The sequence below is a fragment of the Arachis hypogaea genome, chromosome 13 (assembly GCF_003086295.3).
Source record: "Arachis hypogaea cultivar Tifrunner chromosome 13, arahy.Tifrunner.gnm2.J5K5, whole genome shotgun sequence".
NCBI lineage: Eukaryota > Viridiplantae > Streptophyta > Magnoliopsida > Fabales > Fabaceae > Arachis > Arachis hypogaea.
In genome coordinates this window covers 10,450,958-10,477,439 of record NC_092048.1, presented here as the reverse complement: position 1 = coordinate 10,477,439, position 26,482 = coordinate 10,450,958, and the positions used below count along the sequence as shown (strand labels likewise).

Genomic DNA, 26,482 nt, shown 5'->3' with positions numbered 1-26,482 from the left:
AAAATCAATACAAAACAAACCGTCAAATTGGGGTTTGTCAACCTCCCCACACTTAAACCAAGCATGTCCTCATGCTTAAACCAAGAATGAAGTAAGGGTATGGCATTTATTCAATGGAAACTAACTAAATGCAATCTACCTATATGCAACTATCTAAATGAATGCAAGTGCTTGGTCAAAATAAATCAATTCCCAAGAAACATATATGCACAAGGGCTAAGGACTAGCAAGTCTAATCCACAATTGAATTGAGTTATTAAATATTTTTACAAACTTGCATGAAGAATGATGATCATAGGTGAAAACATGTAATTGAGCATCAAACCCTCACCGGATGTGTTTGCACTCTATTCGCTCAAGTGTTTAGGGTTGATTCACTCAATTCTCCTCTATTTCATGCTTTCCAAGATTTGTTTTTCTTCTAACAATCAACATTTATTTCATGCATGCATACAAGTATCATGAGGTCTTTTCATTGGTTGTAATGGGGCTAGGGTCAAGGTAGGATGCATATTTGGTCAAGTGAGCTTGAAATTTGAATCTTTGATAAGCTTAAACTTCCCACCTAACCTATGACATCCTATACAATTAAGTTCTAATCTAGCTACCCATTTTTCACCTTTTCACATACTCATGCATTTTCTTTTCATTTCACAACTCATATGCATTGATCTTATTGAGCTTCACCTTGGGGCATTTTGTCCCCTTTTTATTTCTTTCTTTTTCGTTTTCTTTCTTTTTCCATTTTTTTCTATACTTTTCATATATTTTTTTTTTGTTTTTCTCATTTTTTCTTTCTTTCAAACTATATACAAGAGTACCAATGCATAAGGTCTATACATTTAATCAATACATGAGCATGTACCCAATTCCCAATATTTACAATAATAATACAAAACTACCCTTTTATTCACCCAATGTCCCAAGGTTCCCACACTTGAATGATACATACACTCTAGCCTAAGCTAATCAAAGATCCAAATAAGGACATTTATTGTTTTTCGCTTTAAGGCTTGTAATGTGCTAAATTAAGAACAGGTGGGTTAATCGTAAGCTCAAATTTGGCTAACAATGGAAGATAAAAGGTAGGCTATTTGGGTAAGTGAGCTAAATGAAATGATGGCCTCAATCACATAAATGCATGAATACACAAAATAATAGACATAAAGAATCAAACAAATCAAAGATTAAAATCATAGAAAGAGAATAATGCACACAAGAAGGAAAAATAAGTGGTTGTAAGATGTAACCACACCGTTAGGCTCAAATCTCACAAGCTTGTGTTCTTAGCTCAAAACATGTTCCACAATATATATAATTCAAGTAAGTTCTATGAAAAGTTTTCACCCAAATCAATTGACATGCCCTATAGATAGAAATCTTGAAAAATTCTCATTATCTTGACTAAGCTTATTGTGTATACATATGCAAAAATAAGAAAATGCAAGTAAAAATCCTAAAATCCTAAAATGAAATGCAAAAGTGTTGGGATTAGAAATTTGTCACCCAAAATCGCCGACCGGTCGGACGACCTCCCCACACTTAAAAGTTTGCACCGTCCTCGGTGCACTCAAAGATGAGCAAGGGGGTACGACGACTCTCCGGATTGCTATGTGTTCCTTCTTCCGCTTCCATGATTGCTTGTGGTGCATTCGTTATGAAAAACAAAAATATAACACCATAAGATGAGAAGATATAAAAGCAAGGAAGCATACATTGTTGGAATGAGGTAAATCACTAGAATGAGGTGAGTGAATTAGTGTGACATTAAGAAATATTAGGTGTGTGAATTCTAAATTGCGCGGTTTAGAATACACATTAGCATAAAAGCCATGTCACAAAAGAAGTATGCACTTCACTTATCCTAGTGTGCTTGAGATGCTTTAAGTAAGCTTGTAAGGTAAGACAAGCATTAGAGAAGCATGAAAGCATTCAAGTCAAACATATGGATGGATATAATCATGAAATACAATGCATTAAGGTAAATGATCAACATTATCCATCAAGAGATTGCCTAATCAAAGAATACGGTTCAAATCACATGGTGGCTAGCTACAACATGCAATTCAAAAGAGTTATAAGCTCGAAGACAATTCTCATCACTTGGTATTTTTCAAAAGGTAAGCATGAAGAACTCAAAACCAAGTAACAAAATACAACCTCAATCATAGAATCCAACAAAGATTATCTAAAAACATTCATGCTAAAATAGCATTTAGGCAATAAGGGATATAGCAATGTATAGTAAACAAAGTCAATACTCCAACACTTATGATGAAAAGAGAGAAAATAAAATGAAAACTAAACTAAAACTAACTAATCAACTAACTAACTAACTAATTAACTAACTAACTAACTAACAACCAACTAAAATAAATGGTTATCGATGGTGTTTGGAAGTGTTGGATGAGGGGTAGAAGAAGGGAAGAAGAAAGGGGAAGGAAAGAAATAGAAAGAGGAGAAGAAAAGAAATGTGTTGAAGGAAGGTCATCGGCGCGTACGCACGCATGGCGCACGCGCACGGATGGTGGTGCAATGGATGCGACGCGTACGCGTACATGGTGCGTCGGCATCGATGGCTTATTTCGAGAGTGACGCGTACGCGTCATGTGCGCGTACGCGCGAGTTGGTTTGTGCGAAAGGCACAGTGCTAGCGCAGCTGAGGCACAACTCTCGGGTCAATGTATGGAGGAATGAAATTTTGCAATCCACGCGTACGCGTACATGGCGCACGCGCGTGGATGGTCGAAAACACTTGATGCACGCGTACGCGCACGGTGCGCATACGCGTGGATGGTGCTCTGTTTTTCAAAAAAATTTTCCTATGTTTTTGCACCAATCCAAGCATTCTAAACCTCCAAACATCTACCAAAACACCCTAAAACCTTATTTAACATAATAAACTACCAAATATACTCAACAAAATCAATCAAAACATGAATTTAAACTAATTTTACCAATATATACAAAAGAGAAAAAGGAAAGATATTACCATGGTGGGGTGTCTCCCACCTAGCACTTTTGTTTATTGTCCTTAAGTTGGACTTATGGAGAGCTCCTCATCAAGGTGGCTTGTGCTTGTATTCATCTTGGAACTCCCACCAATGCTTGGTTCTCCATTGTGCCCCAAGATTCTTCATGGATTGAGCCAAGTCTTGATGGAGTTCTTCACAAGCTTGGGGCTCCCAAAGTTGATCCTCTTCTTGTAATCCGGGATCCCACACTTTGTTTTCATACCCGTCTTGAGGTTGATCATCATTATTAGTCCAACCGGGTGGTGAGTAAGGTGAATTCTCTATATAGTGGCCAACAATCCTCCTAGACCCATCTATTTGAGCACTACTCCAACCTTTATATCTCATGTTTGATGCATCAACCATAATGAGCCTTGATTTGCAACGCCAACCACAAAACCTTTTTCGTTTACGCTTCATCCCACAAAGCTCCCTAAGTTGGCCATCCGTTTCAAGCAAATCATATTCAAGTGGGATAATAAAGCTAATAGAAATAAATTTCACCCACTCAAATGAAGGAGTAGATGGCAACCTAGGCAAAGACAACTCCAAGAGTTTTGATAAAGCGTATTCAATTCCCATCCTCCTTTTTCTAAGGATTTCCACCTCTTCACAAGACTTCTCAATTATAATCCTTTGTTCAACAATTTTATATAAACCTTTTCTCCTACTCAAGTCATAAATGGGAGGGTAAGAAAAATTTAGCTCCACATTGCTTTCCATCTTGTTGGGAGAAGGTTCTTCATGCTCAAAGGATTCTTCACCACTAAGGTTTGATGCTTGATCTTCATCACCAAGGGAACTCACTTCTTGCTCTATCCCATCCAAATCTTCATATGGAATATGTCTTGGAAGGTGTGCACTTTCCTTCCTAGCATCAATTTCAATCATCTTGGAGGGGTTTTCTTCAATTCTAGATTCCCATGGAGGCTCCGCATCTCCTAAGTCTTCAACCAATTCTTTCCCTTCTTCAATAATCATAGCTTCCTCCAATTGTTCCAATACAAAGCAACTTCCCTCATTCTCCACCAATCTCTCTTTTATGTTATGCTCTTCATTTGATTCCCCACATGTAGCCATGGGAGTTCCTTGAGAGTTCAAGCATTGGGATGCTAACCGGTTTACCACCTCATCCAAGGCGGCCGTGAATTGTTGCACATCCCTTTTCATTTCCTCTTGTCCTTGAACAAGAACATCAAGGATGTCATCCATTGGAGGTTGGGGTGGATGGAAGGGTTCATCAATTTGGGGGAAGGGTTCATAGTAGGAAGGTGGTTCTTCTTGGTAGAGTTGTGGTGGTTCAATAATTTTCACTCTTTCCACTTGTTGCACAACACGCTCCATGGTTGCTTGAAGTTGATCCAATGTTTCCTTGAGATGATCCCTTGACTCTTGTTCCTCTTGGATAATATGATTAGGATCATATGGCTCTTGGATTGATGGACATGAATATTCTTCCATGGGAGGTTGTGGTGGAAAGTGGTATTCATCTTGTGGTTGAAAATTTTCATACATTTGTGGTTGAAAATTTTCATACAATTGAGGTGGTTCATCTTGGTAATAACATGGAGGGGGTGGCTCTTGGAAGTGGTGATGTTGAGATGGTGGTGGCTCTATATGTGGTTCATATGGCTCATACAGTTGTTGTAATGGTAGATATGGATGAGGGTCATATGAAGGTGGTTGGTGAAAAGTGGCTTTTGAGTATGGTTGAGGGTTATGTTGAGGGTATGGCTCATAGGCATATGGTGGTGGTTCTTGAAAGTCACAAGGGAGTTCACCATAGCCATTAGATTGATATGCATCAAAGAATGGCTCTTCTTCATAGTGTATTGGTGGAGGTTGTTGCCATGAAGATTGATCATGTGCATGTGGCTCTTCCCACCTTTGGTTATCCCATTCTTGATACACATCTTCATTGTAGCCCCCATTACCTACAACATAGTTGTAATCACACTCATAGCCAAAGTGAGAATTCATGATAGCAAGAGAAAATAAAAATAAAATCAAATAAGAAGCAAGAAAATTAAATCCTAAAAACTAGTAAGAACTAACAAAGAAGCAAAAGGCAAACATATTCACAATATTCACATATATACAATAACCAATAACATAACACCATTGCAATTCCCCGGCAACGGCGCCATTTTGATGAATGGATTTTTGACGGTTTAGAATTTCACAAATGAATTCTCGTTGCAAGTATAGTTTCTAAACCAAGCAATAATCCTTTCATACAAAAAGTTGTTTGTCACTAAAACAAACCCCTAAAATTTATAAACCGAAGTATTCAAACCTCGGGTCGTTCTCCATAGGAATTGTAATGAAGTGTCTTGTTATCGGTTGTGAGTTATATTTGGGGTTTTGATATGAAGCATGAAAGATAAATGGTAAGAAAGTAAACTAATGGCTAAAAAGGTCTTGGCAAGGGTTGGTGGTCAAAGATCTCTATCCTAATCACTAACCACAATATGAGAATTGGCAAGGATTAATCTCATTAAATCATCCTCTAACTAGTAGTAAAGGAAAGTCAAATGAGCTATATCAATCCTAGTCCATAAGTCTTAACTCTCCACTAATTCAATTAGTGAGAACTAGAGTCAATGAATCCCAATCATCAATTACTTGGACATTAGTAACTCAAGAGTTCCTAAGTTACCTTTCCAAGCCAAGAACATAAAACTCTACTCTAAAATCCAACCAAGCATTTCATCAAACACTTGGAAGGCACAAAAGAAAAACATAGTAAATCAACAACAAGAATTAATTCTAACTACAATCAAATGTAAAGAATTAACAACAACAATTAAAGGAAACAAGATCTACATGAATTACCTCTTATTGAATTGAAAGAAAATGTAATGAACAATAGTAGATCTATAACAAAACATAAGAACAACATAAAGGAAATTACAACAAAAGAATGGAAGAAGAATGAATGTAACAACAAAGAATTGAGAGGTAGAAGTAGAAGAAAGCAAAGATTAAAATCTAGATCTAAGGTTATTGAACTAAACCTAATCCTAATTCTAGAGAGAAGTGAGAGCTTCTCTCTCTAGAAACTAACTCTCATTACTAAACTAAGCTAAAACTAAACTAATGATAACTAACTTCTAAAGTATGAAAAGTATCTTCATTTCCCCTTCAATCCTTGGCTTAAATAGCATCAGAAATGAGTTGGATTGGGCCCACAAGGCTTTAGAATTCGCTGGCCACGTTTTGTTTTAAGTGAACCAGGTGGCAGCAACGGCGCGTGCGTGTACTATGCGCGTACGCGTCACCATGCGCAGTTCAACCATAGCAAATCTTATATCGTTTCGAAGCCCCGGATGTTAGCTTTCCAACCCAACTGGAACCGCATCATTTGGACCTCTGTAGCTCAAGTTATGGCCAATTAAGTGCGAAGAGGTCGGCTTGAGAGCTTTCCGGTTCTTCCATTTCTTCATGAGTTCTCCAACTTTTCATGCTTTCTTTCTTCATTCCCTTGATCCAATCTTTGCCTTCTAAACCTTAAATCACTTAACAAACATATCAAGGCATCTAATAGAATCAAGGTGAATTAAATTTAGCTATTTTGAGTCCTAAAAAGCATGTTTTCACATTCAAGCACAATTAAAGGAGAATATACAAAACCATGCTATTTCTTGAATAAATATGGGTAAAAGGTGATAAAATCCCCAAAAATCAATACAAAACAAACCGTCAAATTGGGGTTTGTCACTGTACCAAATCTCTGTGCTGCTTCTTCTCCCTCTACCCTTCACTTATGGCATCAACGTCTTGCCCACACCTCCTTAGGAAAACTGCGTCCTCTTGTATCTCAGGGTGTTTTAGGTCAGGTTCCGAATGAATCTTTTGACTGCATTTCTTGCCAAACTGCCAAACAACTTGCTTTATCTTTTCACAATAATTCATCTCTTGCTTGCTCTCCTTTTGATCTCATTCACTCTGATGTTTGGGCCCCCGCTCCCACTGCCTCTATGGGCGGAGCTCGATACTTTGTTGTTTTCATTGATGATTATTCCCGTTTTACTTGGGTTTATTTGATGACTAATCGCCATGAGTTACCTCAGATCTATATCAACTTTGCTACCATGATTAAAACTCAGTTTTCCAAGGCCATTAAGGTTTTCCGACGTGATAATGCTATGGAATACCGTGATTCCAAACTCTTAGCCTTTCTTGCAGAACAGGGTACTCTGTCTGAATTTTCTTGTCCTGGTACGTCTCAACAAAATGGTAGAGCTGAACGCAAACACCGTCACATTCTTGACTCCGTCCGTGCAATGCTCCTTTCCTCTTCGTGTCCTGAGCGTACTTGGGGTGAAGCTGTTCTTACTGCTGTTCATGTTATCAATAGACTCCCTTCTTCTGTTCTTGGTAATGTTACTCCCTTTGAGCGTCTTTTTCATACCCCCCCAAATTACAGTTCTCTTTGAGTTTTCGGTTGTGTATGTTTTGTTCTTCTTCAGCCTCATGAACATAGTAAACTTGAACCTCGGGCTCGTATGTGTTGTTTTCTTGGTTAGGGCATTGAACACAAGGGTTATCGTTGTTGGGATCCTCTTTCTAAACGTATTCGTATATCTCGTCATGTTGTCTTTTGGGAGCACCACATGTTTTGTCGGTTCTCATCCTTTGAGTCGATTCCTACTACTCAGTCACCTTTGTTTACTAACCCCAATGTTGATCTTTTTCCTAGTGATGATTCTACAGGTTCTATCTCGAGTGACCCTCCACAGCCTCCTGTTCCTCCGCCTTCTCCATCTCCCGATGATTCCAGACCGGACGATGATCCTGCTCCTACCGTCATGCCTCCTCCTCCCGCTCGTTCTTCTAGGGTAAGGAATCTACCTCCTCATCTTCTTGATTACCATTGATTTTCTACTATTCTTCATCAACATGAACCTAAGACATTCAGAGAAGCCTCCTCAAACCCAAATTGGCAACCAACAATGCAAGAAGAATTACAGGCACTTGAAAAAGCACACACTTGGGATCTGGTTGATCCTCCTTCTGATCAGGAAGTTGTGGGCAGTAGATGGGTATACAAGATCAAGACTCGCTCTGATGGCTCTATTGACCGTTATAAGGCCCGCTTGGTTGCTCAAGGTTGTACGCAAGAGTATGGTATTGATTATGAAGAGACTTTTGCCCCTGTCGCTCGCCTTACGTATGTTCGAGCTCTTCTTGCCATTGCCGCGGTTAAAAAATGGTCTCTCAGTCAGATGGATGTGAAGAATGCATTTCTTAATGGGGATTTAAAAAAGACAGTCTATATGAAACCACCTCCGGGATATCCTTGTCCTTCTGATAAGGTTTGTCTCCTTCGCAAGGCACTTTATGGACTTAAGCAAGCTCCTCGTGAATGGTTTGACAAGTTCAGCACTACCATATGCAGTCTTGGTTTTACTTCTAGCCCTCATGAGAATGCGCTCTTCATTCGTAAAAGCGAACGTGGAGTTGTTCTTCTACTTTTGTATGTTGATGACATGATAATCACTGGGGATGATGTTGATGGTATCTCTGCTCTCAAGGCCTCACTTCACCGTACCTTTGAGATGAAAGATCTTGGTTCTCTCAGGTATTTTCTTGGTCTTGAGGTCATCTCCACCGATGATGGCATCTATCTCTCTCAGGCTAAGTATGCTTCAGATCTTCTTGCTCGCGCTGGGATTACAGATAGTCGCACTGAGTCTACTCCTCTTGAGCCTAATGTTCGATTTACCCCTATGGATGGCACTGTTTTGGATAATCCGACACTTTATCGCCAGTTAGTTGGAGGTCTCGTCTACTTGACTGTCACCCGACCAGACATTGCCTATCCGGTTCATGTCCTCAGCCAGTTCTTGTTAGCTCCTCGTACTACTCACTATGCGGCAGTTCTTCGCATTCTTCGGTATGTCAAATGCACTCTATTTCATGGCCTTCATTTTTCTGCCCATTCCTCTTTGACCCTTCAGGCATACTCTGATGCTGATTGGGCTGGTGATCCCACTGATCGTCGTTCTACTACTGGTTACTGTTTGTTTCTTGGCGACGCTCTCATCTCTTGGCGTGCTAAGAAGCAAACATTCACTGCTCGCTCAAGCACAGAAGCTGAGTACCGTGCCCTCGCTGACACCACTGCTGAGGTTATCTCGGTTCGTTGGCTTCTCGAAGATCTGGGTGCTCCTCAGTCGTCTCCTACTGATGTTTTTTGTGATAACCGCAGTGCTATTCAGATTGCCCATAATGATGTGTTTCATGAACGCACCAAACACATTGAGATTGATTGTCACTTTGTTCGACAACGTATCCTTATTGATGCTGTTCGTCTCATCGCCGTTGGGACACTGGATCAGACTGCTGATATCTTCACGAAAGCTCATCACCCGACTCGCTTTCGGACTTTGTTATCCAAACTCAAGTTGGTATCCTTAGCTCCCACTTGAGTTTGAGGGGGGATGTTAGAGAATCATTAGCATCAATTAGGATCAATTAGTATCGTCTATATTTATGTAGTATATCTGTATATTAATTATAGGATTCTATGCCTTTATTACTCTGATTCATTTAGCAGCTATAAATACCTCTTGTATATTGTACTTTCGATCACAACTCAATAATACACCTTTCAGATTACTCTCTCAGTCTCTTGTTTCTAACATGTTTAATTTGGTTTGAATATGACAAAAACATATTTTTACATGCTTAATTTGCTTCAATAAAGAGTTTAAGCTTATGGCTTCTTTTCTTGAATCTGACAAAAACATATTTTTACATGATTAATTTAGCTTGAAAAGACTGCTCAATCTTCTTCATCTCCACTGGGTCTGCTGCTCTGCTGCCTCCTCTATTTAAGGCTTCATCTTTCCTAGTTCGTTTTTCTCTATAACTATAACAAATATTAATTTGTTTTTTTGTGTATAATATAACTTGATCTGTTACCTTTTATGTTATATAAGTATTGAAGTTTTGAATTTTTCATTTATTACTTTTGATGTCAACGGAGGATTGAGTTCACTCTTTTTCTTATTTAGAAGCTTCTTATATAACTTGTAAAGCATTTAAATTCATTTCTTATCTTGTTGCATATTAAAGATCTTATTCGATTTTATGTTGGTTGAAATGAAGTAGTTGTTGTTTAGGAACTTATGATATTAGCACCGGCATAATATTCTTGTTGCACTGCACTGCACTGCTATCTTTATGGCCAAGGCCAAATAACTTGGAATTTAATTTATAGGGCAAGCGAAAATTCATATATGAAAGCAGAAGGGCAAGTGGTCTTTCAAATATTCTGCTTTTAATCCATCAAACAATTCTCCTCGAGTTTTATGCACAAAATCTTTCAAATTTTAGGTCTCTTAGAGGTATTTAGAACTTTGTGAGCTAAATATAAAGACCATTCCTGATTCTATTCATGATATAGCACATATTCCTCAAGTATATTTGTGTCCTTAATTTATACACTGTTTATTGATTTTTTTTTTCTTTTTTTTATGTCGTATATTTGCATAATAGTAGTAGTAGTAAAGTTCCTAATTGCTACTTCGTTTTCATTTATGCCTGAAATCAATCTCTTCAAAAACATGCTAATTCTTGTTCTATTTTTCTGCCTTCTTTTATTATTATCTTTAGTTTTAGATATAGGATAATTACTTTTCTGTTACTTGTTAAATGGTTAAGTTCATGAACATTTTTTAAAAGCAAACAGGACACTGAAAAAACTGAGTTATTTTCATATTAAAATAAAAGGGAAGGGAGTTCATTTCATTTCAAACAATAATGATGATGATGATTTGCATTCATTTCAAAAAACTAGAATCAATAAGTTGTTAACTTCTGATTTTGGCTGTTGTATCTGACTACTATCTTAGATTAACTTTTTATTACTATTAAATTAAAAGAATTATAATATAGAAGTAAAAGTCCAAATGAATCCTTGACGAGCTTCATAGCATGGATTGTAGGGAAAAATTGATGTGCCCATTTCTTATCCACTGCTTTTTTTTTCTGTCAATCCCGTTTTCTATGTATATAATAAATGTTATTATTAAGGTGAATCTCAAGTTTTAGGTGTGGTAGATACTCTGTTTCTTTTGATAAATATCGTTAAATACTATGTTATTTTATATGGTTGATTGTTTATATCTATTGGCTTAGTTTTGATTAATAATATGTATTGCATACTTGAATTGATTTACAAAATTTGAATGTCTTTTAGTTAAATATTTTAATGTTTTCTTTTTGTTGTTTGACAAAATGAATTCTAAATAGAATATGAGAGTTATTGCCTGTTTGATTTTTCTATGTATGAGGCTGTCTATTGTAATATTTATTTCATTTTATTGATGTGTTTGAGTTCTTGCACAAGAGTTGTGCATGTATGTCTTGCTAGTAAATTTTAACTTTTGAGACTTCTTTGTAACTTTAATTTGGATAATAGTAAAACTTTTTAATACATATGTGGTTAGAATCGTTGAGATGTGTTTTATATAAGTTCAATTATGGATTATGAGAGGAATTATGAATTATGGGATTTTAAAAAATTTAGATAACTATTTTGTGTTCATTTTAATTAAATATATTTAATATTAGGGGTATTTTAGTAAATTTAAAAAAAATTAGAATCAATAATAATTTTAACTAAAGATATTTATTATTAAGGATATTTTAGTAAATTTAAAAAATTTTAGAATCAATAATAATTTAACTAAAGATATTTAATATTAGGAGTATTTTAATAAATTTAAAAAATATAGAATCAATAATAATTTTAACTAAAGATATTTGTTATTAGGGATATTTTAGTATATTTTAAAAAATTAAGAATCAATAATAATTTAAATAAAGATATTTAATATTAGAAATATTGTAATAAATTTTAAAAAAAATTTAGAATCAATAATAATTTAATTAAAAATATTTGTTATTAAGGATATTTTAGTAAATTTCAGCTAAAGATATTTGTTATTAAAAATAATAAATTTAAAAAAATTAGAATTAATAATAATTTTAAATAAATATTTATTAATAGAAATATTTTAATAAATTTATTATTAAAAATATTTTATAAATTCAAAAAATAATATTTAATTAAATTTATATTTAATTTTTAGTCATTAATATTTTAATTTAAATACTTAAAAATAATTTTGACATATTATATAATATGATCAAAAATTTAAATTCAACTAAACAAAAATTTAGTCATTCTTAAAATTATCACATAATATTTTAAAACATTAAATTTTACAATCAAATATAAAAATTTTATATACTAAATAATTTCATTTCTAAATATTATATTCCTAAAAATAATATTGATGATAATAAAAATTAATTCTTGAACCAGTACACCAAACGAAAAGAGGGAAGGAAGAAAGAAAGTGATAATTTCATAGGATGCTGTGACCGGTGACCCCCACAAAAAAATAAATATCTTGACCAAGTGAACTATTCAACTAACCTCTTAATACATGCTATTGTCATTTTTGTCCATGTCAATTTCATGTGACTTGAAACTGGTCTTCATTTTAGCATAGAGGCAGGGGCAACTCTCATAATTAAAAACATTGGTATTCAAATTTCAAACCGACCAAGTCAAAATCAATTCAATAAATCAGTAACACTGATTTATTTAATATATACCCACATCAACCTTATCACCCTTGTTTTGCATGCTGTACGGCTGTACCTCTTTACAATCTCCCATGTATTGAAAAAATAATCATACTCCTAAGAACTTAGGAGTAATATTATTTGTACAACAAAAGTTAATAACTTTATTTAGAATACTAATTTCCTTCCTAATATTTATATGAACTACCAACTAAGTTTTCTGCTAAAGACAAACACAAACAGCATTTCTGGTTCCAAAGATCAGACAGTGAAGATTGGAGTATCATAGAGCACAAATTCAGCTCAAAAAGTAAGTAACGTACCAAATCACAAAAGTCATATATTTGGTTCTTCTGTTGGTAAAAGATGTTAAATAAATAAATAAATAAGTGCCATCAACTGCTAACATCCTCTAATATTTGATGCAGATTTTGCAAGCTGTTAACTTTTTCAAGTTCTGAAGTGTAATATACTCAAAAGGGTCATAAAAATTTCAATGGCTTATGGTGATAGAAACAGAGGATCCTCTGTTTTTGATGGGTTCACTCTGAACCCCCTGCCATATCCTGTTCTGCTGATCCTAGCACTGATCCTAATCTTCCTTGGAGTTTCATGGTACTTTTCATATGAAGAAGTTGTTGAAAGTGCTCAAGTGCAATTGGGGTGGTTACAATTTGACACTCCAGTTGTGCTTATACTCATAGTTCGTTGGTTGTCATCAATGGAAAACACTGAGTGGTTCTCCGGTTGGGACAGACGCCGGAGAACCACCCAGGGATCCTCGGAGGGGAGCTCGCCATGGGGTGTGGCTGCCTTGATTGTTGTGTTGCTTATATTGATGCAATATCAATCCATCTTTCATGATAACTGGTTTGTTTGATTTTAAGTCCAAACCACTTAAAGACAATTCAAGGGGAATCAAGCATACATATATTATTATTACTTGAACCAACTATCTTGGTTGGTTGGTTAGTTTGATTTGGAACTCCTACTTTAGATGCTTGTTTTTTTTTTTTTTTTTTTTTTTTAGGAGGTTGTATTTTGTTTTGTTATATGGATAGTGTAGAAGGTGCTTTTGTATGTATATTCTTCACTAGTTCAGTCTGAAGTTATTGGAAATTATTATGAAGAACACCGAGTGATTGGTGATAAAGAAAATTAGAGTTTTCAATTCCCAAAATATTCATATTGTTTGTCCTTCCTAACATAGTAACATGGGTTTGCTTCTTTTAAGGTGAAAAAACTTAAAAGTGATAAAAGGATGCAATAAAATAATCTGAGATCATAGAGTGAGACTTACTTCAGTCATTCTATGAATTTGCAAAACTTCTCACTTGAACTTATTGATCCAACAAGATTACAGGAACAAAAAGCAAGAACAAAGCATTGACTTGTTAGGTAGTTAAACCTCCCTTCATATGAACAATGTTCTTTTACATGGAGTTCATTTTCCAACCTTCCACAAGTGTAGTATAGTAAACAAGAAGAGAAAATTCCCAACAAAAGTTGAATCCAAAGCTAGAATTCTAGTTTGTGTAGTAGAGTAACATAAGAATTTTGTGGGGTTAAGAGTGGTTCAAACTTCAAAGCATTTACTATAATAAATCAACAAAAGCAACATCATGTGCAAAATGCCTGCATTCAAAGGAGACATTGCAGCTTGTTATTCTACTGGTTGAAAATGAAATCCCTGAAATGGGAAAGCCATAACAAGCTAATGACAATGGCAAGTAGCATGAGCAAATGGAGAGTTGGAGAAAAAGAAACAGTGCGTTCCTGCTTCCATTCTGCACTCTTGTGCTTTTTCTTCTTTGTGTAGAACCACCCCATTTTTTTCTTTTTTGTCACTCACTCATAAGCACACCAGTGCATGTAATCTGAGGTTTATTATATAAGAGGTGATTGGACTTTTAGTTTGCTTCTGATGGTTGGATTTGGCATATATTCTTTGAGTGTAACTTCTGTTGTGTCCTACCAACAGGGTTTTGCTTTGTACAATGGTTGCATCTTCCAAGAGTAGTTTCTTGATTGAGAAGGATGAGAACAATGAATTACCATTTCACAAGTTCAACACACTTCAAGGTCAAAAAAGGGACTCTTCAGTTACCTTCAAGATTGAGGCTTTATACTCCCAAGAATTTTTGAATAGTGAATTAGAAAGGGTAACACACAAGCACAACCACCAATACTTAGGCCTATCTTGATCTACCTTATTTTATATATATATATATATATACACTAGTGTAAAGCTCGGATTGTGTACATTATCTATTTTATTGTATTTATGTATAGTTTATTTATAAAAAATTTAATACATATTTATGAGGAGTTAATTTACTTAGTATATAAATAGATTAATTAATTAATTTTTTTATTATATTGATGTTTAATCTCCTTAAAAAAAATGAACATATAAAATTTGATTCTATAGTATTTCTAAAACTAACTGTACATTTACAAATGTTCCTCAAACTAGACCCACAACTAAAAACATTAAACCGACATCCTAATTGCAAAACAGACACAAAATCACTAAATAGTAAATACTTTGTTTCTTATTATATGTATGCTTTTTTCTTTTGTTTTTTATTATTTTTTTTTTTCACAAAGCCTTTTATTTGCTATTATGAGAGCAACAGTGAGAAAGAACAACAAAAAAAGATTTTAAAATGAATTTAACTATATAAATTTTGTTCATAAGGTGATCCTTATCCTTTTTAATGCTATAATTGTTATTGTATTTATATGATAAAGTTGACCAAATAACCATTTTAGTTGTTTTAAAAATAAGCTAAAATTTATATTTAGCATATCTTAATGAGAAAAATCAAAATGTTGATTCAAATAGCATTTACAAGAAGGGTGCTGAAAGACTCAAATTTAAGGATATCTCATAGTTAGGCCTTTTTTTTTTTCAGTTATGTTAATAGTTAGTAGCGTTAGGGATATAGATGTTATGGTTTAGGTTTACGTATTCCTTTTATCTTATTGCCAATAATATTCAGTTCCTTCAGCTATTTAGCATTTATTCAAGCAATTGTTATAAACTTTAGGTATATTTTGTTTGATAATTCTCAAATAGTATATATTTCAATAGCATATAATGAATGAAATTTGTTTGATGGAAAGATTTTGGAATTTTGAGAAAGAAAGTGAAGGGATGGAAGGTCAAAGAAGGGGAAGGAAATTGAGCAGCTCATTAAGGAGGTATTTTTTTTTAATTTAAATACCAATCTATTATTATTTTATTTTATTGAGACTCTCTACTTACAAAATAGAAGTTTTGACTGAGCCATTAGAAGGGTATGTTGTCTCCAATAAGAAATTTTGGGCCTATTGTTATTTCCTTTCTTGAATTTAAGATGATAAATTTTTGCATAAAGGAGGGTGTGGAACCAGTGAAGGAACAAGAGGAGAAAAGTGATAACCAGCATTGTTTTGAAACGTAATGCATGTTAGATATTGTTAGCACTTGCATGCTTGGTTATTATAGGTTCCTTGCTAAGGTGACAAAGCTAAAGCCTTGAGCTACTTAACAAATTAATTTAAGACTATAAATAGCATAAATAAGTTTAGATTATTTATTAAAAAGTGGTAGCCACTTCTATAGAATAATTCGCTGGACATTAGTAACACAATATAATTTTATTTCTATAATTTAATAAAGCTCTACTATTCTATAACTATTATATAGGTATTTAAAAAAGTTTATAATAAAATGATAGATCATAATAATCGCAACAGTAAATGTCTAGCAAATATCCAAATTGATGTACCTAGAAACTGAAATAGTGGCCATTATTAATTATAACGAGAAAAAACATCTTATAGATTAATCTTTATTTTTTATTTAACTTCACTCTTCAAATAAACATTTTTGTATATTATTTTTTATATAACTAAATTGATAAATAAACAAACCATATATATATATATATATATATAATATATGTATGAATTAATTCTTGTATGATAATCTACCTATTCTACCTAACTACTTTTAGTATTTAGTTTTTCACAAGAGTAATTAATCAACAATTTAATTATTTTCGATGATTTAAAATCTAGTGTTATTATTGCTAATTGTTGACATATAATAGAGAACCAGCATATTTAATGTATAGGCATTTTAAATTGAAATGACTTTTATTCTTTGATAAAAATTCTAAAGTCTAAAATTATTGTCATTAATTACTTTTATTCTTTGATAAAAATTCTAAAGTCTAAAGTTATTGTCATTAATTAAATTTTGATACTAGTAAAGTGAAATTCAAAATTATTTTATATAAGATAAATGATAAAAATAAAATGAAAATTTTATATTTATTTGATAATAAATTAGATAGAATAATTTATGAAACATTTAATTTATTATCATTTTTCTTCGTTCAAAGTTTAGAAAAAAAAATATAATGATAAAAAAATATAACTGTAAAAAATTAATAATGCAACATGGGATAGGATAACCATTATGTTGACATCATATTGGTAGGAGTGGCAACGGAGTGGGTAGGGGCGGGTTTTTTCTCTATCCGATCTTGTCCCGCCCTACAATAACTCACATAAAATTTATCCCGCTCTTATTCGTGGGTAGTAAAAAGTTAAATCCTAACCTGTTCCTGCGGGTACCGCTCTGCCCCTACCCGCCCCTATAATTATTAAAATCTAATAAATAAAATTAAATTTCAAAATTTATATAACCATCATCACATATATAACATAAATTAAAGTAAAATTTTTAATATGATACAATATTATCAATCATTTTACTAATTATTTTATATATATTACACATATTATATATTAAATTATATAGTAGAGAGAAGAAGAGTCATGTGTGGGAGGAGTTGAACTACATAGCTGGCTTATGTCAGGTTCCTTCCTGTTTTATAGGAGACTTTAATAAAATTGTGAATGTGGAAGAACGAAAAGATGCTACTAGTCTATATCTGGCTACGGAAGAGTTCAAGATTTGGATACAGGATATGCACCTAGTGGATCTGCCACTCACTGATCGCAAGTATACTTGGTTTTGTGGCCGATCATGCAGTCATATAAATAGAGCTATGGTGAGTGTGGAATGGCTAGAAGAGTTTCCTGAGACTCGGTTAAGGGGCGGTCCAAGGGGTTTGTCAGATCACTGCCCTATAATAGTGGAAGATAAAACGATGCGTCGAGGTCCTAGGCCTTTCCGTAGCCTTGATTCATGATTTACACACGAAGGTTTTCTTAGAATGGTCAAGGAGGAATGGAGATGTTTAGGGGAGATGCAGTTCACAGATAAATTGAAGGCGTTGACGGGTCCTTTGGGGAGATGGCATAAGGTCAATTTTGGGAAGATGAACAACAAGATTCTGAAGCTGGAGGAAGAAATCAAGAAGGTGGATGATTTGGTAGGTAATGGAGTGTATGATGGAACTATGGAGGCTAAGAGAAAAGCGCTAGTTATAACTTTCCTATGAATCAAATATCGACAGAAACGTTGTCGATTTTAGTAAGAAGGTAAAATTTCCAAACTCATATTATAGACGGAAATGTTGTCAATTTTATTAAATTATTATCGACGGCTGGACAAGCCGTCGATTTTATTAGAATTTTAAAAAATCGACAAACTTAATAGCGACCATCTTTGCCGTCTATTTTGCCGTCGATTTTTAATATTATCGACGGCCTAGCCGTCGATTTGGCCGTCGATTTTAACGATGTTTCTTGTAGTGAATTACTTGCTATGAGAGGTGGTATGTGAGGAATGAAATTCACTGGAAGCAGATGTCTCGGTCTCGGCATGCGAAGGATATGGACAAGAACAAAAGGTATTTCCACAATATGACGTCGGCAAGAAGAAGAAATAACAGGATTGATTCTTTGGTCGTTAATGGCAGACTGGTAAGGAACCAAATGAGAATAAAAATAGCTATTAGAGAGTTTTACAAAGAACTTTATTATCAGGAAGATTCTACGGTGTTGGGGTTCAGAGATGGTCCAGTAGAGAGGATAGAGGAGGTAGACTCTGTAACCTTGGAGACATTGCCTTCGACCGAAGAGATTAGAGCGGCGGTATGGGATTGTGAGTCTTCTAAGGCGCCAGGTTGTGATGGATACAACATGAATTTTATTAAGAGATGTTGGAATGAGATTGGGTCTGACTTTACGACAGCGGTAATGGGATTCTTTCAGACGTCTAGGTTACTGGCGGAGTCAAATATAACTTGGGTAGCATTGGCACCTAAGTTTATTGGTGCGAAGGAGATTAAAGACCTGAGACCCATTAGTATGGTTGGGTGTGTGTACAAGGTTATCTCGAAGGTGTTAGTTAGGAGGATGAGATCAGTAATGCCGAGGTTAGTAGGGGAGACTCAGAGTGCTTTTGTAAAGGGCAGAAAGATTCATAATGGGGCTCTAATAGCGTGCGAAATGGTTCACTGGCTTAAAAGGAGGAATAAGGAGGCAGCCATAATCAAGCTGGATTTCCAAAAATCTTACGACTGAGTCAAGTGGAGCTTTGTGGATATTGTGTTAGAAAACATGGGGTTTGGATGCAGGTGGAGGACATGGGTTATGGAGTGTGTAACCACAGCTTCTATGTCAGTCTTGATAAATGGCTCGCCGTTTATACCATTCAAAATGGGAAGGGGTTTGAGACAAGGAGACCCCCTCTTTCCTTTCTTGTTTGTGCTGGTTGTGGATGTCCTGCATAGGATGGTTGGGGAGGTAGTCAGGAACAGGCGTATCTCTCCATTGATGGTTGGTAGAGACAGGGTGGAGCTTTCACACCTTCAGTTTGCGGATGACACTATCCTGTTTTGCCCGCCGGAAGATGAGACCATGAAGAACTACAAGCGGCTGCTACGATGGTTTGAGTTGATGTCCGGGCTCAGTATTAATTTTGATAAGTCCAGTCTGACTCCAATCAATTGTGATGAGCAATGGGTTCAACGTATGTGTAGCTTGTGGGGTTGTAAGTCAGGTACTCTCCCAGTTAGATACCTTGGGGTCCCCTTAGGAGCAAACCCAAGGCTAGTAAAGACTTGGAAGCCTATAATCGACAAGGTAGAGGAGAAACTAAGCCTTTGGAAAGCTAAGGTGCTTAACAAAGCTGAGAAGTTGGTGCTTATCAAATCAGTTCTAAATAGCCTGCCGGTGTATTATCTGAGCTTGTATAAGATGCCGAAGGCTGTTGCTGAGAAGTTGATTTCCTTACAGAGAAGATTCCTATGGAGCAAGGAGGATGGGAGGAATGGGATGGCTCTGGTAAGATGGGAATTGGTGCAGGCTCCAAAGAGGCTAGGAGGGTTGGGAGTTGGAGACGCTATGCTTCGGAACACCGCCCTGTTGTTTAAGTGGTGGTGGCAATTCGCGAAGGAAGAGTGCCCACTGTGAAAAAAGGTGGTCTGTTCTTGTAATAATCTGAAGGCGAATGAATTATTGTCCGCTCAAGTATTACCTACTAAAGGAGGACCTTGGAAGGAGATATATGCCAACAACAGATAAAGGAGCAAAATATAAGAGATAAGATGATTACAAGTTTGTCCATGGAGATTGGTGAGGGTCGTCGGACTAGGTTTTGGGAGGATGTATGGTTACATGGTGGAGCTCTGAAAGATCGGTTCCCCAGGCTCTTCTCTGTTTCAAACCAGTGTGGTTCGGTTATTGGAGATTGTGAGTTTTGGGATGGGTTAGAGTGGGTTTGGAACTTTCTATGGAGGCGGGAGCTGTTTCAGTGGGAGTTGGATCTTCTGAGTCAGTTACATGAGGCTTTGAGACCTGTAAGACTAGTATCTAATAGAGAGGATAGAGTGGTGTGGAAATATGATAGACTTTGTATTTTTTCGACTAACTTTTTTGTGCAGGTGGTACAAGAAGGAATTCTATCAGAGGATATCACCAGTTACAGCTTCACTAACACCATTGGAAAGGTTTAGTCCCATCAAGAGTGGAGCTGTTCACTTGGTTTGTCTTGACAGGCAGGGTGAATACCAAGGAGAGGCTAAGCCGGCTTGGGATACTCAATCAGGATGATAAGAGTTGTGTTCTATGTAACAAGGATGTTGAGCAGGTCCACCACTTGTTTCTTGGCTGCGATTTTGCTTGGCAGGTATGGAGTGCTTGGATATCTGTGTTTGGCCGACTATGGTCTCTTCCGGAAGTTATGAAGGACCATTTTTTAAGTTGGACAAAAGAGCCGCGCAAGAAGGAGGACTGGAAGCAGCGGTTAAGGTGCTTTTGTGCGATCATTTGGAACATTTGGATGGAAAGGATAGGAGGATATTTCAGAATAAAAGCAGAGGTGTTGAGAAAATCATCAATATGTCCATGTTTAACTGCGACGAGTGGAGGAGTACACTCTCTTCATGTTGTTGATGGCTATGCCGGAAAGGACAGGGGGAGTTTTTTGTTTTGTGTTACTTTCTAGAGTGGCTTGTCTGTTTTAGATATCTTTTTCTGTTTGCTTCACTCTACTATGTTGAGCTCTTTTGTTTTCAAATATATATATATATATATATATATATATATATATATATATATATATATATATATATATATATATATATATATATATATATATATATATACACTAGGATGAGTAAAGACGGATAGCATCTAAACCCGGTCCTGTTTCACTCCGCTCAAGAATTCGTCCCACTAAAAACCTATCCCAGTGTGATGCTGAATCATGGGTCATGGTGTATATATATATATACTAGGATGAGTAAAGACGGATAGCATCTAAACCCGATTCTGTTTTGCTCCGCTCAAGAACTCGTCCCACTAAAAACCTGTCCCAGTGTGATGCTAAATCATGGGTCATGGTGTACACATGAAACAAATACGCTACTCTACACTATACAGTAAAGAAGAATCCGTTTAAACCGTTGGATTGAATATACACTGTGCTTTAGGGACGTTGATCGCGAAATGGTGGGGCATGCATCGTTGACGTGTGTCCACGGTATACTCGTGCATCACATAATCCTTCCCTCCCATCTGTGTTTTTGGTAGCTTAGCGAGAATATAAATATCTCTCATTAATAAATTGAGGGGGTGGAAAGAAAGTTGTGTCTTTTTTTCAAAAAGCTGCTAATTCATATATCATAATTCATAACACAATAACAATATGGGTCCATCTAGTGTACAGATGCATTTTGGTACAGATTTACAGATTTTTGTTTTTATTTGGTTTAAAAGCGTATCACTAAAAGTGTTGCTTAAAGAGAAAGTGTTACCCTTAATCGTTAACTTGGCTCTGATACCAATTTTTACTTTTACTTCGAATAAGTTTATAATTTGTATAGAATTGAAAATGTTACTTTTATAATTCTGATTTTTATAGTTTTTCAATCTTGTTTTAGTTTATAATAGTCTTTTTTGCATGGTTTATTGTTTATAAAATTTTTTATTTGTTTGTCTTTTTCTTGAATATATTTTCTCAAATCTTCAACAACTTCTTTTATTTCTATACTTTCTGTTGTTTCTAAATATCTTTTTAATTTTTCAACCTCATTTTCCATTTTTTCTTTTAACAGCTTTAATTCTTTTAAGTCATAATATGGTTTTCCAGGCATTTATAAATTTTTTAAGTTTAACTCCAACTTGTTTATATTTATTCTTATTTCTATCCTTTTTATTATGAGGTCATCAATTTCGATCTGAAGATTATTCAATTCCCTTTTATACTCCTTTATTTTACTTTTTAGATTTTTCGCTCTTTTTCTTTTTATTTTATTTTCTGGTCTTTCAATCTTTGCATGCTTCATTATTTATTTTAGAATTTCTGCAAATTCTATCATCGCTTCATCACTATTTTCTAGAGATTCTATTAATTTTTCTAACTCTTCAACTTCTTTTTTTAACTTTTCATAGATTGTTTTTAGAGCTTCAAATGCTCTTTGATTTATTTCAGAAAATTGCAAATAATTCAAACGATTTTCTCTTTCAAAGAGCTCTTGTTTCTTATCTTGATAAGTTACATATATTTCTTCTTTATTTATTGTCATAATTTAGTATTTAGGGTTTCATTTAATTTTTCGACCTTTTTTGTTAGTTCTTTTATTTCAGAATTTTCTTCTTTAATCTTTAACTTAGATAAACTTAAAGGACTATTAATTTTAGATTCTCTTATTTGAAAATTTGATGAAACCAATTTTCCTGATGGTTCTTTTAGTAATAGAACTGAATTTTTGGTATTTCTGTTTTTACAATTTTCTGAAATAATTCATCGACATAAATTCTTTCTCTGTTTTTAAATATTATACTATGATGGCTATTTGTTAAAGCATAATTTATTGCATATGTAATTGAAAATGGTTCATCATCTTGTTCCATTAGATTCTTTCTATGAAATTTATAAGCCAAACTTACAGATCTTCCAAGATTTTCAGTTGATAAAGGTATAGCATATCCAAGATGGGCATTAAATTTAACATTTACGTTTGCCAAATTTCCATGAACAATTCCAATTATTTGATCTATTGGGTCATCAGTAATTCTTTTGTCACAGATTGCTAAACTTATTGGTGAATTAATTCCTTTCATATATGTAGATTTAATTAAAACTTGTATAGTACTAATATGAATCCATCCAATTTTAGATCTTTTTTGTTGATCTTTAATTTTCTCAATCTGTTTACTCAATTCTTCATTATTTATCAAAGCTATTTCAAGTTCTCCATTGGCAGATTTTATTTTTATAGGAGCTTCAAGTTGAATTTTTCCATAGTATATTATATTTTTTCTGTTAAAAACTTCTTTTAAAAGATTTTGTTTATTAAAATTTTCATTTGATTTGAGATTTAATTCTGTTTTTAGAACAGCTTGCTTTTCATTATCTAATAAAGCAGTTAATCTATAATAATCAGATTCTTCTGTTAATTCTAAACTTTCTAAATAATTCATAACTGAAAGACTAGAATGAAGATGTACCTTTCTGGAGAAAAACTTCCTTTATTCAGTATATTTTACATAAGAGGTTTTTATCTCCAGAGGGGAGATTGTATATACTAACTCCAGAGGGGAGTTTAGAACTATTTTTCCCTAAGGGGATTCTTCCTCAGACTATAGAATCGCCTCGGCTGCTTCCTCCTTGCTCTCCTAGCATATGAGTACTCTTAGCCTCCTGCTTTCTATTTTCTGATGCCTTCTACAATTGCCTAAGCAACCTATTTATAATGGTTGGGTCTGATGGACAATTCCCATCCTTACCCTTCTTATGACGTCATTGCTTACGTCATTGTTTATTATCTTGCACCAGCTACATTGTTGGTGCTCTATGACCTAAGCGCTTACGTCATTATGCAATAATGTTGAGAGATGCTTCAGATGTGCTGTCTTCCTCTTTCATTATGTGACCTTCAGATGCGTTGTCTTCTTCCTTTATCATGTGGGTTGATTCCGTTTTATTATTGCTTTCTTCAGATAACTCTGAGACGCATAGCTGGCACTTGTGGTCTTCTCTGTCTTTTATCAAATAGCAGAGATTCCTTTTTATCCCTTCAGGGAGCTTTTCTAAGAGTCCAGATAAGCTGTAGAATGCTGATTCAAATTCCACTAAGAGTCTCATCTCTCTTTCTTCAATTTCATTCCTTTTACTAGACACAAGCAAAGTATTTCTGCTTTTATAATTAATTCTTGTGTGAGATTCCCTTGTTATCTTTTGAGTTCTTTCGAAGACCCTTGCTAGTGTGCTGGCTAGCCTTCCTTCATGACTGTAGATTGTTAAATCTTGAACTTGATCAATTGGTTGAAAATTTCCTGGGAAGACGGACATGAATATTACTTGGTGTGCTGGAACCAAGCATTCTTCTTCTTCATTAAAAATAGGTTGACTGTTCGTAAATTTTAGGGATATATCCCTTGGATTTACGTTGTCAATCATATTTTTAAATCTCTTTACTGCATCAACGAATCCTGCAGGAAACTCACTAATAATTTTTAGATCATTAAAAATTAAAATTGTATCAATTAATCCATACTGGAAAAACTGATAGGTGTCCGATGGGGATGCATCTGGAAATATAACCAGCTTTGTTAGCTGTTCTTTGGCAATAGGATAATATCCCAAAATTGCTCTTTTTTCTTCAGTCCAGTTTAGGACTATATTAAGGGTTTCCCTGAGATTTGATCTACAGACCCTTTTCTTTTCTTTGATTTCAGCCCTTGTAGGAATGTTTCTTATTATCCCTGTTCTCTGGGTTTGAATTGGAGCTTTATCTGCTCTTTTTAGGGTTTGCTCTGAATGAAGAGCTTCATATTCCCTGAAAGATTCCTTTGCTTCTTCCAGTGTTAAAAACCCTCCTTTATGAATTATCCTTGATTGATGTGTAAATGGTGCTGCTTTTTCCCAGGCATCATAAACTCCTTTCATGGGGCCATTATAAATTACATAATATTTTTTATCTTGGGTGGATTTTTTGATAATTTCAGCAATTGTTTTATTTTCTGGAATTTTTTCTTCACCTGATTTGTCCACCACGCTTAGCTGGCTGAGCTCTGATGGTTTTGGTTGTTGTGTTGATTTCATTGCTTCGATGGCCTTTTTGAGGGATTGGATCTGTGTCCTTATTTGCTGACAATGCTTGCATTTTTCGAGTTCTTGTTCGTATTTCTGAATTTCTTGATCTAATGCGTTGTAGACGAACTCCATTCTCTTGTTAATGTATCTGCAATAACATTTTTGTCACCCTTAATATATTCAATTTTTATTGGATATTGTAACAAAAATAATTGCCATCTTACCAATCGTCCATGATTATAATCAACTTTTAAATTATATCGTATGAAACCTGTTAGGTAGCTTGAATCTGTCCTTAATGTAAATTCTCTTGGTAGTAAATCAATTTTCCATTTCTTAAGAGATTTAATTGCTGCTAGAGTTTCCTTTTCATGAGTCGTATATCTCTGTTCTGTTGGAGTAAAAGTCCCTGAAATATACCTGCAAAGTAATTCCTTTAGGGAATCTTTAGAATCTAGTGATTCTTTTCCTTGTTCCAAACTTTTTATAGCTTTCTTAGCTTTTAGACATCCTGACCAGGTTATGTCTGAAGCATCTGTTTCTACTATTAAGTAGTCATTTTCTTCTGGAATATAAAGTTCTGGAAGTTTTTCACATAATTCTTTAATCCTTTGAATTTGCATACTATCTTTTTCATCCCATTTCCATTCTTTTTTAGTACTTATTTTTGGAAATAAGCTTTTAGTGTATTCTGTTATATTCTTTAAAAATCCTTGATCTGAAATATAATTTATACATCCTAAAAATCTTTGTAATTGTTTTCTATCTTCTATTTTATTAGGAAATAAATTTACCTTTTCTAGGACATTTGGTTGAAGTTTTAGCTTTCCTTGAGTAGATAGAATTAATCCAAGAAACTCTATTTCTTGTTTTGCTATTCTTGCTTTCTTTTTGCTAAGAACTAATCCTTTTTCTTTACATCTTTCTAAAACTATTAATAATTTTTGAAGATGATCTTCTCTATCCTGTTTTGTAAAAATTAGTATATCATCAATATACACTAAAACAAATTCATTTAACTCTTTTAGATTTTCTTCCATAAATCTTTGGTAAATACCTGGGGCTTGTTTTAATTCGAATGGTAATACATTCCATTCATAGAGTAACACACTTGTTGATTCTTTTGTTGGGCAAGTAAAAGCAGTTAATTTCTTTGTTTCTTCGTCTAAACGAAGCTGCCAATATCCTGATTTTGCATCAAGAGATGAAAACCAAGTTGCTCCTTTGATTTTTTCTAAAATAGAATCTTTTCTTGGAAGTTTATGAGCATCACCAATAGTTGCTTCATTCATCTTCTTATAGTTAATAACCATTCTTCGTTTTCCCCTTTTAATTTCATTATTATTTTCGACAT

The 26,482-nt window shown here is 34.5% G+C and overlaps 1 protein-coding gene and 1 pseudogene across 1 annotated transcript; one reads left to right on the top strand and one right to left on the bottom strand.

The window, feature by feature from the left end:
* Positions 1–26,482, bottom strand: part of LOC112732607 (aquaporin NIP6-1-like) — a 93,943-nt pseudogene that overhangs the window by 29,504 nt on the left and 37,957 nt on the right.
* LOC112737124 (uncharacterized) lies at positions 12,649–13,800 on the top strand. The gene is made up of 2 exons (XM_025786897.3): positions 12,649–12,930; positions 13,049–13,800. The coding sequence occupies exon 2, from the start codon at positions 13,117–13,119 to the stop codon at positions 13,498–13,500; it is 384 nt and encodes a 127-aa protein (XP_025642682.1). The 5' UTR covers positions 12,649–12,930; positions 13,049–13,116; the 3' UTR covers positions 13,501–13,800.

Bases quoted from the DNA above. Each gene is read 5' to 3' on its own strand.
- LOC112737124 (XM_025786897.3), top strand. From the start codon at position 13,117: ATGGCTTATGGTGATAGAAACAGAGGATCCTCTGTTTTTGATGGGTTC.